The sequence below is a fragment of the Polypterus senegalus genome, chromosome 15 (assembly GCF_016835505.1).
Source record: "Polypterus senegalus isolate Bchr_013 chromosome 15, ASM1683550v1, whole genome shotgun sequence".
Taxonomy (NCBI): Eukaryota; Metazoa; Chordata; class Cladistia; order Polypteriformes; family Polypteridae; genus Polypterus; species Polypterus senegalus.
Window position 1 is genome coordinate 78,687,356 of NC_053168.1, and position 16,459 is coordinate 78,703,814.

A 16,459-nucleotide genomic window follows, 5' to 3' on the forward strand; every position below is an offset into this window, starting at 1 on the left:
ATGTAAACATGACAAATTAAAGATGAACGAAGAAAGTTTACCATTAGGACACTAAAATAATGGCTCCTAAAAATGGAAGTTTGTAGTCATATGTCAATAGTAAATTATAAATATGTCAGTTTGAGTAGTAAAAGCTATTTATGAGTATTACTAATGCCTTAAGCTATAGTTTAAATCAATTTAATAACATCTTGGAAAACAAAGTATCAGTTTCTGCCAAAAATGTAATATTTCTGTGCAACAATAATTAATGATATTGACAACCAGGAGCGGAGTTGGACATGCCTGATACATATCAATTGGCCACATGAAATTGTGTTCTGAAGTAAAGCTTTCTTTTAAGTAAATTTAAAAAAAACTTTGTAATATTTTTAATTTTTTTTTTTTGCAGCTTACAATGTGGCTCTATGGAACCCAGCGCAATAGCAAAAGCCTTATAATTTAACCAAATATATCCACTTTGAAGTAGTTTAGTGCAGTACTGGAAAAATACCAAAAAACCTCAAATTTTAAAATGTATGGTACCAGCATTTTAGGACCACCCACTTCCCCATTCCCCTGCAATTGCATTGACATGATCAGAGCTTCATGGGTATTAATAGGGAAAACATGAGTAGTGCCTTTTGGATGGCATGGTGTACCAGGGATGCTGGAGTAAGACAGGGGGTTTTGGAGTTATCTGTCATTTGCTTCAGAACCATTTTGTTAATTGTACTGAGGTCTGAAAGCAGGTATAGACACCACACTCAAACTTGTAGTATCTATCTAACACTACAGGTGTGTGAGGCAGCTGAGAGAGAAGGTTTCCTCTGCAGCTGGCAGTGCTTTGGGCTCATTACATTGGAAAAAGTGTTGCCAAGTTGCCACTGACCCCAGGCGAGCCATGTGAAGCTAGGCTGTTAGTAAAACTGTGCAGGCAAAGGATGACGTAGATCACAATGGTGTTATGGGACAACTGTGATAGGAGAATTTTAAAGTTAAGATTCAGACCTGGAGCAGCGTTTGCAACGTCAGTTCAATATAGGGAAACAGACAAGAGACCAGTATATCTGCAGCACCACACAAGAAGATTCGTCTGCCCATTTCCAAATGATGATCACCCGACAGACACGTAATGTTTAACACCTATGTGGCAAAGCCTCACACTTTTTTTCTTACCAAAATTAATTTTTAATATTAAAGACAATATGCACTTACACTAACAAATATTAAACAACGCTAATATTTAAATCTATGGTTTTATATGATACAATTCATTTTTAGTATTGTTTATATACGAATATTTTTGCTTTGCACACTGCAAATTTCTAGAATTTTTTGGCAAGCTCCAAAAAGTTTCCCATTTAACTGTTTGACAGCCAACTTGTGAATAACTAAAGCAATAAATGTCAAGGGGTTACTGTACTTTGAAACAACAAAGGTTCTGATTTAAGAAAACAGGCATCTGTAAATAAGGAAGGCGTTCTTGTGACATCATAAGGAAACTAGAAACAACAATTTTATAACAAATTATTGGTCCTATTTTCTCAAGGTAAGCATACATTTCTTGCTCATTTGTATGCTTGCAGCAGCTGTGAAGTTATAACAATGCAAGGCTGAACCCTGCACCCCCCCCCCAATCCCATTAAGATCTATGTAGTTGTTTTACATAGGCCACAAAGTGAGATGCACGCTTAATTATAGAGCGTAGTGAAATAGCATGTGAATTTCATTTTACTTTGTACGCATAATAATAAAAGCATACAAACTTAACTGATCACACTGTATTGTATTTTTAACAAAAGTCTTAGATTTTTGAAGAGGTAACCTATTCTTACCATGCCATGTCATGTCTTGAATATCCATGACCAAAAAAGAAAACTCATAAAAAGGCAGAAGGTATGAAAGAGAATATTGAAACATTATAAACGTAATTTTTTTTAATGCATGAGGAGTCGCTTTTGCTGATGATATAGTAATAAAAGAACTGACCATAATATTTACGACCATGACCCTGCCCTGGGTAAGCATGTTAGGAAGGCTAACAGATGAATGTATGCATCTGTGAGCAATAATAAAAATCCTCGGGTACTGTTTAGAACAGTGGCTAAATTAACAAATGGGAATTCAGATCTACAGTGTAAAATACCAACAGATATTAGCAGTACAGACTTTATGAACTTCTTTAATGAGAAAATTAAAAATATAAGATCCCAGATCTCTGCATCACAGTACAAACCAAATACTAGCTTAGCAGGCCCTGTCTCACATTGCATTCAGCACTTTAGTAATTTTAATCCTGTAACTGAGCAGGAAGTCTTAACTTTAATTTCTAAAATGAAGCCCACTACTTGTTCCCTAGATCCAGTGCCAACAAAACTTGTAAAAAGTGCAATGGATGTTCTTGCAGCTCCTATTCTAAACATTATCAGTAGTTCATTATTGCATGGCACAGTACCTGATGCACTAAAAGTGTCAGTCATTAAACCATTATTTAAAAAGTCAGACTCAGACCCACACATACTAAATAATTATAGGCCTATTTCAAACTTACTGTTTCTCTCTAAAATACTAGAAAAAGTAGTCGCCAGTCAGCTTCAGTCACACCTTAAGCATTACAATTTATTTGAGAAATTCCAGTCTGGCTTTCGCACTGGTCATAGTACAGAAACGGCACTAACACGGGTTGTAAATGACATTCTGATATCTTCTGATGAAGGAAACTCCACTGTAAATATGTTGTTGGACTTAAGTGCAGCATTTGACACCATTGACCATTCTATTTTACTGCACAGGCTAGAAAATTAAGGTTGGGCTTATAGGCCCTGTGCTCGCTTGGTTTAGTTCTTATTTATCAAATCGATTCCAATATGTACAGAAATGTGCTGACAGTACTCCATCATTATACACAGAAGTTCAATATGGTGTCCCACAGGGCTCAGTACTGGGACCTTTACTGTTTTCACTTTACATGCTTCCACTGGGATCTCTCATTAGGAAACATAATGTTAATTTTCACTTGTATGCAGATGACACCCAGTTATACCTTTCATTTAAATCAAATGAAGTTTCTCAGATGTTGTCTTTAATTAGTTGTGTTAGTGAATTAAAGGAGTAGATGAATGAGAACTACTTGTCTTTAAACACAGATAAAACAGATATGTTAATTGTTGGAGGGAATGACGCTGATCACAACAATATGTTGTCATCATTTAACTCAGTTGGAATCCCAATTAATTTTACTGAATCAGCCCGCAATCTAGGAGTTATCTTTGACTCTAGCATGTCATTTAAAGCACATATTACAAAGTTGTCCAAAACATGTTTCTTCCATCTTAAAAATGTTAGGAAATTAAGGTGCTTTCTAAATAAACAGGATTCTGAGAAATTAATTCATGCATTTATCTCTAGTAGGATTGACTACTGCAATGCGGTGTTCACTGGATGTTCTAACTGTTCTCTATACAGCCTCCAGTTAATCCAAAATGCGGCTGCAAGAATTATTACAAGAACAAGAAAATACGAACACATAACTGCAGTTCTTAAATCCTTACACTGGCTCCCGGTTAAGTTTAGGGCAGATTTCAAAATCCTCCTTTTAACATATAAAGCATTAAATGGCCAAGGTTCGTCTTACTTGTCTGAACTTATCATGACTTACAAACCAGAGCGCACATTAAGATCTCAAGATGCCGGTCTGCTTATGATTCCAAGGATTAATAAAATAACAGTGGGAGGTCGAGCTTTTAGTTTCAGGGCCCCTAAACTGTGGAATGGTCTGCCTGCTTTTATAAGAGATGCCTCTTCGGTCTCAGCCTTTAAATCCCAGCTGAAGACTCACTACTTCAGTTTAGCATATCTTGATTAGAGCTGCTGATTAACAGTACAGACTGAATCTCTGTTGTTAGTCATTAGCACTAAAACATAAGTAACATGATAGTTATAATTGAATACTAACCCTCACCTATTCTGTTTCTCTTCTTGGTACTCAAATGTGGCACTTGGTGCCACGGCCCACCTGCCAAGTTGTTTTGCCTGCCTGCCTATGGTAAGGTCATCCCTGATAGAGGATCGCAGGAATCATGGGAAAGAGGGGTCCTTTCATCGGATTGGCTGGCCCAGCACTGTTTCGGCCGTGGAATGGCCAAATGGGGGAGGCAGCTTGATGGGTGAGGTCTCCAGGACTCTAAAAATATCCAAATCTTATTATGTGATATCATCTACTGTTAAATTCTGCTCCGTACTTCTAAATTTTTTATTTTTATGCTGTCACTACACTGGTTGCCTGTGTCATTCAGGATTGACTTTAAAATACTGCTTATGGTTTATAAAGCCTTAAATAATCTCGCACCATCTTATATATCGGAATGCCTGACACGTTATATTCCAAATCGTAACCTTAGATCTTCAAATGAGTGTCTCCTTATAATTCCAAAAGCTAAACTTAAAAGAAGTGGTGAGGCGGCCTTCTGCTGTTATGCACCTAAAATCTGGAATAGCCTGCCAATAGGAATTCGCCAGGCAAATACAGTAGAGCACTTTAAAAAACTGCTGAAAACACATTACTTTAACATGGCCTTTTTATAACTTCACTTTAACTTAATACAGATACTCTGTATGTTCAATTCTTCATAATAACTATTCACAGTGGCTCCAAAATCCATACTGACCCCAACTCTCTCTTCTGTTTCTTTTTCCGGTTTCTTTGTGGTGGCGGCCTGCGCCACCACCACCTACTCAAAGCATCATGATGCACCAACATTGATGGACTGAAAGCCAGAAGTCTACGTGACCATCATCATCAGGTCCTTCCATGAAAACCCTAAATACAAAGAGGACTGTTTGATTTATGTTAGGTAGATTGCCCAGAGGGGACTGGGCGGTCTCTTGGTCTGGAACCCATACAGATTTTATTTTTTTCTCCAGCCTTTGGAGTTTTTTTTTGTTTTTTCTGTCCACCCTGGCCATCGGACCTTACTCTTATTCTATGTTAATTAATGTTGACTTATGTTTATTTTTTATTGTGTCTTCTATTTCTCTATTCATTTTGTAAAGCACTTTGAGCTACATTTTTTGTATGAATATGTGCTATATAAATAAATGTTGATTGATTGATTGATATTGAGGATTTGTTCTGTTCTGTGTATTGTACCCCCTTCTTTTTGACACCCACTGCACACCCAACCTTCCTGGAAAGGGGAGTTTTTCCTTGTCTTCTTAAAGAGTCAAGGCTGGGGGGCTGTCAAGAGTTAGGACCTGTTAAAGCCCATTGCGGCACTTCCTGTGTGATTTTGGGCTATACAAAAATAAACTGTATTGTATTGTATTGTATTGTATGCAGGGCTTGAAGTGCGGAAGTATGCACACTGATATGTCGCACCGGCTTTCCCCCATTGAAGCGATGGATGTCTGTTCAGTTCTTGTCACTTAACTGCCAACTATGCAAGCTCGATATTTGCTCTTTCACTTTATCAGTCTAGCCAGAGCAGGTAGTATCTACATTATAGTGAAAGAATATATGTGATTTTTCTGTTTTTTTCTGTTACGATTATCAAGCTCTCTATAGAGCAAAATAACAAGGGTACCGCAGAATAAAACAAATCTCACAAAAATGATTTGCTTTTTCCTTTCTTAAAACAACATGGATACACTGTATTGCAATATCTCTTTAATCTCACGATGCAAATCAATACTTAATAACATTTCTGGCTAGAAAAATGAATGTATCTGCTACATTTTAGGGCATTTTCTATCATGTATGGATGCTAGGCTCTATACAGCCCTATTGTAAGTTGCAAAAACAAAAGAATTTTTAAAATTTATAAAACAAGTTTCACTTTAGAACAAAATTTTATGTGGCAAATTAATATACAGCTTGATTGTGAAGAAGTAACTTTGACTTAAAAAATACTGAACTTATCCTTCAACTATTCCAAATTGCCAATTAATTATCAAAGATAAAAATAGAAAAAGAAGAACAGTTCAATGAGAACAGAAATGAAATGGGCATACAAAGGTGTTAAGAAAATACACTGGATACCAAATTACACTTACCAGCTTTGAAGAAGCTGCAAAGATGGTGTACCAAGTAGCTTGTCTGGAAGGAAGTTAATTTCCTTCATAATGTTAGCAAGCCTAACTGGAAGCTCCTGTCTTAAAAACACAAAGGATGTCTTCTCACAAGCATTAGCTGATCCTGGTAAAAAAAAAACAAAAAACAGGGTGTATTATTAAAGTACTACAAAATGTGTACCCAAACAGATTAATAAGTTACGCTGCTGTGTTAGTGATGTCACAAACTGGGTAAAACTGTTACTTTATTGCTCCAGGGAATTGGTTAGAATTCCAGGCTAGTCAGTTTCGGTATGCCCCCTTTCCAAAGTATGTCTATAACACTGTAGCTCTCCTCTAAAATCTTAAAGGTGTGTGTGTTAATTATACAAGGTTAAAAGTTACCAATGAATGTAAGAAATATTTCAAATCGCATTTCTGCCTCACACCCTTTTCAACTTAGGTTTAATTAAAACACCCTGTTGTTTTATGTTTACAGTTTGCATATACTTCTTGTATGTGTGTGCCATTCTGTTAACTGGCAACTATAATTTGAGCCATTCTGTGTGAGTGGACCCTGTACTGACATTGAGACCATTGTATCTGCCATAGGCTGCAGCCCCATGTTGACCCTAAACTAGGTCAAGTGAATTTAATAATATTATGTTTTTCTTGCAAAACTACTTGGTTCAATTGAACATTATCATGCATTTAAGAAATTTAAATAAGTTGCTACTATAAACTTTAATAGATGCAATGTTTTATAAAGTACATTTCATAATAAACATCACTTTAAAATAATGAGAATCAACAGTAAACTGTGATCTGTAAGTGCTACAAAATGTAACAGAACAACATATAATTTGGCAAAACAGCATGACTTAGTATGGTTCAGTTTGCAAAATATGCATATTCGCATGTAGCACTCTGCACGCTCCTCCTTTACTCTAAGTCTTTGAAGATTAGGTTGACTGGTGACTTCAAATAGGCCCCAATGCACAAGTGCACATGTGAAGACAAATGTGATAGCATAGAGCATCTGATAGGCTCCAGTTACCAGCCATCCTGTGAAATAATAAAAGGTAATGAAAACGGATGAACTGAAGTATGTTCATGAAATAAAACTACAAATCTGACTTTGGGGTATTTTACTTCCACTAATTGTTTAGGGGTGATGCCTTACAGCTATAGAATTCTAAGTTCAAATCCCAGCCAAGAAACTGGAGTTTTCATTGTCTCCTAATACCTATGTGGGCATTCTCTGTGAACTCAAAGATTCCACATTGGTTAACTGATGTACCTAAACTGGAGTGCTGTCACTGTGCACAGTTGTACCAGTCTTGTATATGATCCTGCAGAGATGTGCCCCTGCTCCTTACACACCCGACTTAGACAAGGTACGTGCAGAAAACTGAAGAAAATGATTTCACAACCATACAGATTTAAAAAAAAACTCTAATTAAAGGGAGAAGAACTTTACAACAGGGACACTAATGGTAGCAGTCCACTAGTCTGGGGTTACTCAACTTCCAGCTGGACTACTGTAGTCTTCAATTTTGATTTAATCTGGCATATTTGAAAATGTGATTTGTAGGGATTTTACATGATCAAGATGTAGCATAACATGCAAAGGTAAGTGTAATTAAGCAAAACAGACCTTAACATTGCATAAAAATATATAATTCACTTTTTTTCTAAGACTGCTATTCATGTGGTATACTTATTAAAAATGGTTATTTTCAACTATTTCTACCTTCACTTCGGTGGACAGGATTCTCATACTTTTGCCAACAAACTTTAAATGTTGCACCTTCCTTTGATTAGTTGCAATTACTGTATATTCTGCTCTAACGTTACATTTAAATTTAATTTTGAAAAGTTAGAACATGGGGATATGCAGAATGGAAGGACTGTTAACTGTGACTTCTGTAGAGTGTGAAAGGTCTGTAATTTTCCATGTGGATATACTGAATGACTAGATAAAAGTACCACTATTTCAAACTGCAAGTTGAATCTTGGATAATAAAAATGTAACTACAGATAACATTAAAAGCTCAATAGACATTAAATGGAAAAACATTTCAGGTTTCACTAGTCAAAAAGGAATTATCAATAACTGTAAAAATAATTCACACCAACCAAAATGCAATTATTGATACTTTTGATAAGAATTTTAATTAGTCAAAATATGACTACAGATAATATTAAGAACTGGCATAAACAGTATAGGATGATACAATTAATGTTAGATTGGTTTATTGTATACTGCATATGTGTACATGGATTCACCATTAAATATGCTGAATCAATTAAATTAAGACAGAAAGATTTTAGGACTGAAGGTCTTAACCTTACTACTCCTTTGTATTTTACATATCTTAAATATCACAAGTTAGGAAGGAAGGAAGGAATGAAAATGCAGTTCAATTTATGGCTTTATAATGCTTTTTGAGAGAATGTGCTCTGCCCGTGTTTGAATCCTGCATACAATCTTTAAATGTAAATATAAGTCATAGTTCCCTCCATCAATCTGTGAAAAAGTCATATGCAGATCTGCATTACAAACAGGTAGCACCAATCCTGCCAGAAACCTGCACTAGATAATCCTCCAAATGGACTCACACACATCAATCCAGTTTAGAACCGTCAATAAAGCTAAATGCAAGAGACTGCTGCCAACAGTGCAATTAAGAGCACAAGACTGTTGTATCCTACACTCTTAAAAATATTGGTTCCAAAATGGCATTTTACTGGGTGGTATGGTTCCTCGTTGAAACACTGAATGAAAAAGAACCATTTCATTGAAGAGGGGACTGGGCAGTCTAATGGTCTGGAATCCCTACAGATTTTATTTTTTTTCTCCAGCTGTCTGGAGTTTTTTTTGGTTTGTTCTGTCCACCCTGGCCATTGGACCTTACTCTTATTCTATGTTAATTAATGTTGACTTATTTTATTTTCTGTGTCTTTTATTTTTCCTATTCTTCATTATGTAAAGCACTTTGAGCTACTTTTTGTATGAAAATGTGCTATATAAATAAATGTTGTTGTTTTTTGCATATGAAATTGGGTCTTTGGGCTTTGAAAGGGTTTGTAAAATATGAACAAAAGAGAACAGTAAGCAGAATTCTTTAATGTACTGTATAGTAGGCTACCCAGCAGGATGCTGACATAGCAAGAAAAACTGAATATAGCCTGGGTGAACATAGGCAGACACGAGTTCTTTTAAAATCATATACTATTGGTATTTCATAAATTTATCATCACCTGTTCTTAGCTAATTATGGAACCTGTTATGGATCTAAATAAATAAAGGATCTTTCCGGAACCTTCATGTGGATGATCTTTTGGGAAGCACTCTGGCACTTTTATTGAGAGTACACTCCAGACATAAAACCCTGAAAAGCACAGAAGATTTAATGTCATTTAGACAGACCAAGGAATAAGTTTAGTTAGCGCATTTGAGTATATTGCAAGATTCAGTGATGATAAAGTGTAAAATGTTTTAATGTAACAGGAAATAGTCTACCTGACAAACGACATGTACAAATATATATTTGGTACTTGAAAAATTGGGGTCATAAGTAAACTGCTTACACAATGTATATACACACCAGTACACAAACTGGAAAAACCAAAGACATTTTCTATTCTTCCAACCCCTCATATCCAGTTTAATTAAAAAAAAAAAAACCTAAAAGAATTCCAGCAAAATGACACCAGCACTACAGAGATATAAAATGAAGATTCATTTAAGTATCCTAGTGTATCAGATCAAACCATCCCAATTAAGTAGAATTAAAAATATTAAGGCACTTCCTAAAAAAATTGCTTCATCAGATATACATATGTAAAGTGGTGAACAACAACGACTGATAATCGGCCAGATTGTACTCAGTATTTCTTCTTGTCTTGTTTATAAACTAAACTAAAGTTTAAATTTGCACAGAGGAATCTTTTTTTTTTTTTAAGGGACGAATATCACGGATGTTTCTGCATTTCGCGCAATGGGCAAGCTCGCCACCTCACCATATGCAACCACAGGAAAACCTGCATTAATAAGTAAACTGCATTACAGGCATACTCTGGGATGTGCTTCATTTAACTATTATTTCTGTAATCAAATATTTATTGTCGTTAATACGTGGAAAAGTAAAAAAAGTAATGTATATACTGCCCACCCCCACCTCTATCGACATCGGAATTGTGTACTTTTATCTTGAACACACCATTCGTTAGCCCTTTCAACAAGTCGGTTTTTTTCCTTATTGTTATATTAAAAGATAAATGTAAATTCGTCACAATGTACGCAAAACCTTCTAATACGTGTATATCAAACGAAGAAAGAAATAAAACAAACTCATGCTTTACCGAAATCTAAGAACTGCTTCATGGATAGTGGTGATGGAGAATACTTGGAGAATTTTTCGACATGCCGTGGAATATTTGCCAAAATTACATTTTTCATTAAGAGACGTGCAAACTTCATGTTTCCTACACCCTGGCTCCCCTAAGGAGTCTTCGTTCTTCAAGCATGGGGTAAAAGACAGTCTAACTTTCAATTTCCACGTCTACTCAGTAAACAGACGAGTACTTTAATCTCTCCGTTTAAGTAAAACCCTTATCAAACTGTTAAAAAAAATATTTCCAGACTGTGTCCTTTGAGAACTCCGTCCAAATCTCCAAATAAGCTTCTGAAAATATTTTAAAACGCTGCTCTTACTGAGCAACATGACTGACAGAATTATAAGCCAATCATCTTAAACTTGACTCTTGCGTACCTTCTAAAATTGAAGTATCCACCAATCACCAATGGGGGAGGGAGGGACTCCAAATGGCCTCCGGATGTTATTTTATATTCAGCGACTATTAGGTAAATAATTAAATAAATACACAAAATTTCGCACATCCACATTTTGAGAGGTAACATTACATTATGCGGATTTATACTTAAGTGTCTGGAAAAATACATTTTAACTAAAATTGTAAAGTTATTTCAGTTTCAGCTGTAGCTTTCAGTCAGGCATGTCTGTTTGTAATTCGACCTTTGGTCATTTATTAATTTTTTTCCCATGTTCTGTGGTTGGTTGATTTGCATGTATTGCATTAATTCTGTACACAGGTTTTCAATACCGGGTGTAGTAACTATCTTTTTATCTTTCAATAGTAAACTCCATCCAAATAAAATCTGAATCATACAGTGACAACAATTATAATGAAGTTTCAGGAACTGGAGCAGGTAAAGGAAAATTATGTGACTTGCTCAGTGTCACATCATAAGCTAAATATGGCAATAAAACTACCAGCCCTGTGGACTGATGTCTAATAACTTAGCTGCTAGGCCATCCTGCCCCTTTGCTAAGTCAATAATGCTGTGAATTGCCAGCCTGTGGCATAGTTAATGGTGTCTAAATGAAGAGTTAAGCTCATGTGCCATTCTGATTAATTTTTTGCTGAGTTTGCAGAATTTTTTGTGTTGGTAGAAAAAAATCACATTTTCTTACCAACAGTCAGGCAAGCAATTAATTGTTTTGTGTACACAAACAAAAATACTGCATTCGTTCAACCAATAGAAAAGACACAAAACAATTTCCAAAATAAAATGTAATCGATTTACTGTATATCTTGGCCTAATGCAATTCGAAAATGCTGGAGTTAGAAGCTATGGTAGGTGTAACAGAGAACATCCATCAACAGATTAATTTATTTCACCTTCTTAGTCTAATACAGAACAAGCTTTAGAGTTTCGTGTCTTGTCTGCAGAGAGAGTCTATTGGAAGTCAGAGGCAGCATCAAGTACCAGGGAGAAACCAACCTTGAATAGAACGCCACTACATCTCAGGGCCACACTCATAGCAAGCCATTTTAGAAACTCAGCTTAATCCCAGCATTCATGCATTTAGGCTATAGATGAAACCAGAGTACGTGGAGAATTAATCATACACACACACAAGGATAATGTACAAAGTCCACCGACAGTGACCTGGCTGGGATTCGAATTAACGTCTCCAGAACCATGTAGGGACAGTGTTAACAGTCCACTTATCACATTCTATAATATTATAATACATTTGTTATTATTTTCTATCAATTCAATTAGTTTAACACAGAGATCTTCACTCTACATACCATATACCACACAGACAAGAAAGTGTAAATGCCACACACAAAGAATCCAGAACGCAAACCCTGGTCTCCGTACTAAGGCAGCGGTGTCACCACGGTGCCCTACATACACACACTGTTTGCCTTTCTAAGGCAGCGCGTGTTCTACATATAATAAAAAGAAGGCAACCTGATGCCAGTAATATGCTTTGTCCATCGTTTAGAGTGCTTTACAATAGTGAGCCAACAGAAGTACAATTCTATGATGTGATGCAACCAGTAACAATGGGCCTTGCTATACTTCTGTAGATATTTGTGAGAACAGGTGGAGAAATGTGTTGTGTCCACCTCAGTTCACTGAAAAGACACTCCAAGAAATTGAAAGCTGCTCACCCTTTTAACAGCATTCTGTCCTTGTAGATGGAAGCGTGGGCTGCCTTCTGCTTCCTGAAGTCTATGACCAGCTCCTTGGTTTCTCTGATATTAAGAATCAGATTGTTAAACTGGTAATTTTAATTCGGAAAATTAACCTTCTTTGTAATCTGTCTTCTCATTGTTAGTGATCAGGCCTATGTTGGTGGTGTCACCAACAATTTTAATGAAGGACCTAGAGCTATGTCTGGCCACAAAGTTAGGGGTGAACAAGGAGCGTGGAAGAGGGCTCCATACACTACCTACTGTATATTGAAGGTCAGCATGGATAATGTGATGCTGTCAGCACTTTACATTAAGGTCTGTTGGCTAAGAAGTCCAAAATGTTGTTGCAGAGGACTGACAAAGTGTTATTTTGAGGGGTTTCTTGGTCAGTTTTGCAGGTACACAAGCTGACTGTTGCTAACAATTCTGCTGGGTGAAGACTCTAGGCACCTGTCTCCATATGTTTTTGGGAGTGCTCATCACCATTTAGATTTTATTCTGCAATTTCAAATTGGCTAACATCTATTCTATGTGTTTCTGTTTCAAATTTACCTCATATGTTTTTACTTTTGTATCTTTCTCCTCTGCCTCTTAAATTTCCCAAAGTAAAGTTGTTTTTGCTAAATAAATATCTGTGAAATTTGTTCTAATGTCTTGATGAACGTCTACTGGCAAATTACCTTTTAACCTCTGGAACTTGTTCTTTTTTTAAACATTTGCTTTTTTAACTATTTGTGGCAAGGATTAATCAGTCTCCCAGATCTAACATTGCTAAATAACAAATGTAGTCTATTGGATTTAGATATGGTGACTGGGAAAGCCACTGAAGAACACCAAACTCATTGTCATGTTCATGAAACTAGTTTAAGATGGCCTTTGCTTTGTGACATGGTGTATTATCATGCTAGAAGTATCCATTAGAAGATGGGTAAATTGTGGACATGAAGGGATGCATTTGGTCACCAACAATACCCAAATAGGCTGTTGCATTTAAGAAATGATTGACTGATATTAATGGACCCAAAGCCTGGACTGTTGACACAAGACAGGTTGGGTGCATGGATTCCTGCTGTTGGCTCCAGATTCTAACCTGCTAAATGTGTCCTCAATCAGGAATTGAGATTCGTCAGACCAGGCTACATTTTTATAGTCTTCAGCTATCCAGTTTTGGCAAGCCTATACCCACTGCAGCCTCAGTTTTCTCTTCTGACCTGGCCTTCTGCTGCTGTAGCCCACCTCAAGTTTCAACGTTTTATGCCTTCTGAGACACATTTTTGCTCATCCCAGTTGTACAGAATGGTTATCTGAGTTTTAGGCTTTCTGTTACCTCTGTTACTAGTCTGGCCATTCTCCTCTGATCTCTCTCATCATCAACAAGGTGTTTCGGTATAAAGATCTGCAACTCACTGGATGTTTTTTGTTGTTGCAAACTTTTGAGTAAACTCTAGAGACTGTTTTGCATTAAATCAGCAGTTACAGAAATACTCAAACCAGCTTCTGTGGCACCAACAATCGTGCCATGGTCAATATCACCCCCTTCTGTTGTTTGACATGAACATTAACTAAAGCTTCTGACCTGTATCTGCATGATTGTATCCACTGCATTTCTGACACATGATTGAGTAATTAGATTAATTGCATGGATAAGTAGGTGAACAAGTGATCCTAATAATTTTGACTGAGTGTACTGTTTGTTGTGAAAATAGCCAATCCAATCTGATCATCCAGGACCAAACTTGAGGACCTGCGGTTGATCCTTTCAAATGAAAAACGAGAAAATCTTCTTTATACTAATGCTTCAGTCAAAAGAGCATTTACTGTATATATCATTACAATTATACAACATCACAAGTACCGAAAAAGATTTTTACTGCACTGAAGGTACGAGTGCCTTGATAACTGCTAATACCTGGAACATGGGCACCATCTAGTGGTTACTTTAAAAATAGAAAAGTGGAATGGACCACAGGATTATTTCACATTGCTGAAATTTGATTTTCAAGATATTTAAGGTAAAAAATATTCCCTCTGAACACTGGCTATTCATTTAACTGTTTCAGATTGATCTTAAAAAAATTCACTCATGTGTATATGCATATTTAGAAATGATAGATAGATAGATAGATAGATAGATAGATAGATAGATAGATAGATAGATAGATAGATAGATAGATAGATAGATAGATAGTGTTATTTGTCCCCAGGGGGACATTTAACTTTTTAAAGAAACTCTTAAATGCATAAATAAATAAATTAATACACTTTGGTATGAACATACTCTAGAATGAGTATAAAGCAAGAAAGTTAAAAAGAAAGAAAACTTCTGTCTTGGCCATTGCAATCACAGAGAGGCATTATGCATTTGTATTGCTTTTGGCATAAAGGAGCCCCAGTAATGTTTCCTGACACACTTCTGCTGAATGATTCCTTGGCTGAAAGTCTTCAGTGTTAGTGTGTCAGGGAGAGAATGTGCAGCATTGTTTATAATGGCACTCAGTTTTATTTTAATCCTCTCCTTTGCTACTACCACCAGGGAGTCCAAAGTGCATCCTGTAACTGGTCTTGCCCTTTTAATTAGCCTGTTGATTAAAGTGATGTTACCAGCCCAGCACACCACAGAGTAGAAAATCATACTGGCCTCATTAAAGGAATATGTGTTCTGAGACCAGTCTAACCGGTAATGTGGACCCCCAAGTACTTGTTATAATGGGCCACCTCCACATCCACACCATGAATAATGATTGGACACAGAGGATCTTTGGTGTGGCGAAAGTCAATAATAAGTTACTTGGTTTTGCTGATATTAAGATGCAGACAATTGTCTTTTTACCAAGAAACAAACTTCTCCACAAGTCCTATCCTTTGTCTCATCCCCTTTATCAATACACCCCATAAGTGCAGAATCATCAGAGATTTTCTGAATGAGACATGACCTAGTGTTTTATTTGTAGTCGGAGATGTACAGAGTGAAGAGCAAAGGAGACAGGACTGTTCCATGTAGTGGCTCATCCACCTTCTTTTCTCTGAGTTTACCCCTTAACAGAGGTAAACAGGTGGTTGGCATTAAAGGCACTGGAGAAATCATAAAACATAATCCTCACTGTTTTGCTAGGTTTGTCCAGGTGAGAATAAGCCTTGTGGAGCAGACAGATAATTGCATTCTCCACTCCAGTCTTTATGCAATAGGCAAACTTCAGTAGGTCCAGGTGGTCTACCACAAGAGAACTCATATAGTTCAGGACCTCAAAGGTCTTCATGATGTGAGACATAAGTGCCATTGGTCTGTAGTCATTAGGTGAAGACACACCTGCTTACTTTGGAACAAGAACAATGCAGGATGTTTTCCACAACAGTGGCACTTTCTGAAGCCTTGGGTACAGACTGAACAGGAGCCAGAGGACACCACAGTCCTTAAGAACTTGAAGACTGACCCCATCTGGTCCCACAGCTTTTCCTGTGCGTAGCTTCCTCAGTTGTCACTTGGTTTTCAGTTATGGACAGTCCACACTGATGTAATGTTTAATATGCTGCTGGAATAAGCAGAGTTAGATAATGACTGAATAAATAAACATGGAATCATATGGAATCAGCATAGCACTGTTCTCTTTTTTCTAACAAACACTTGCTTTTTTAGTGTTTAATGTCACTAAACATAGTTTCATATAAAAACAAAATACACTTGTAGTCCATTGTGACCTTATCGATTCTTACTCATTGTTTTGCCCTTTTATTCAACATCATTCAACCTCTGCTCCTTAGGGACAAACTGACAGAGATGGGAGTAGATTCATACCTGGTGGCATGGATCGTGGGCTATCTTATAGACAGACCTCAGTATGTGCGTCTCGGGAACTGCAGGTCTGACATTGTGGTCAGCAACACAGGAGCGCCGCAGGGGACTTTCTCCGGT

At 36.7% G+C, this 16,459-nt stretch overlaps 1 protein-coding gene across 1 annotated transcript in view; it reads right to left on the reverse strand.

Moving 5' to 3' along the window:
• Positions 1 to 10,753, reverse strand: part of pdk4 (pyruvate dehydrogenase kinase, isozyme 4) — a 65,495-nt gene extending 54,742 nt beyond the window's left edge. Inside the window, exons 1-2 of the mRNA XM_039737020.1 lie at positions 10,399 to 10,753; positions 6,034 to 6,175 (exon numbers count right to left, since the gene is read on the reverse strand). Of these exons, the coding sequence (XP_039592954.1) occupies positions 6,034 to 6,175; positions 10,399 to 10,516 (260 nt within the window). The 5' untranslated portion in view covers positions 10,517 to 10,753. The remainder of the gene's footprint in view (positions 1 to 6,033; positions 6,176 to 10,398) is intronic.
• Positions 10,754 to 16,459: the final 5,706 nt, after the last annotated feature.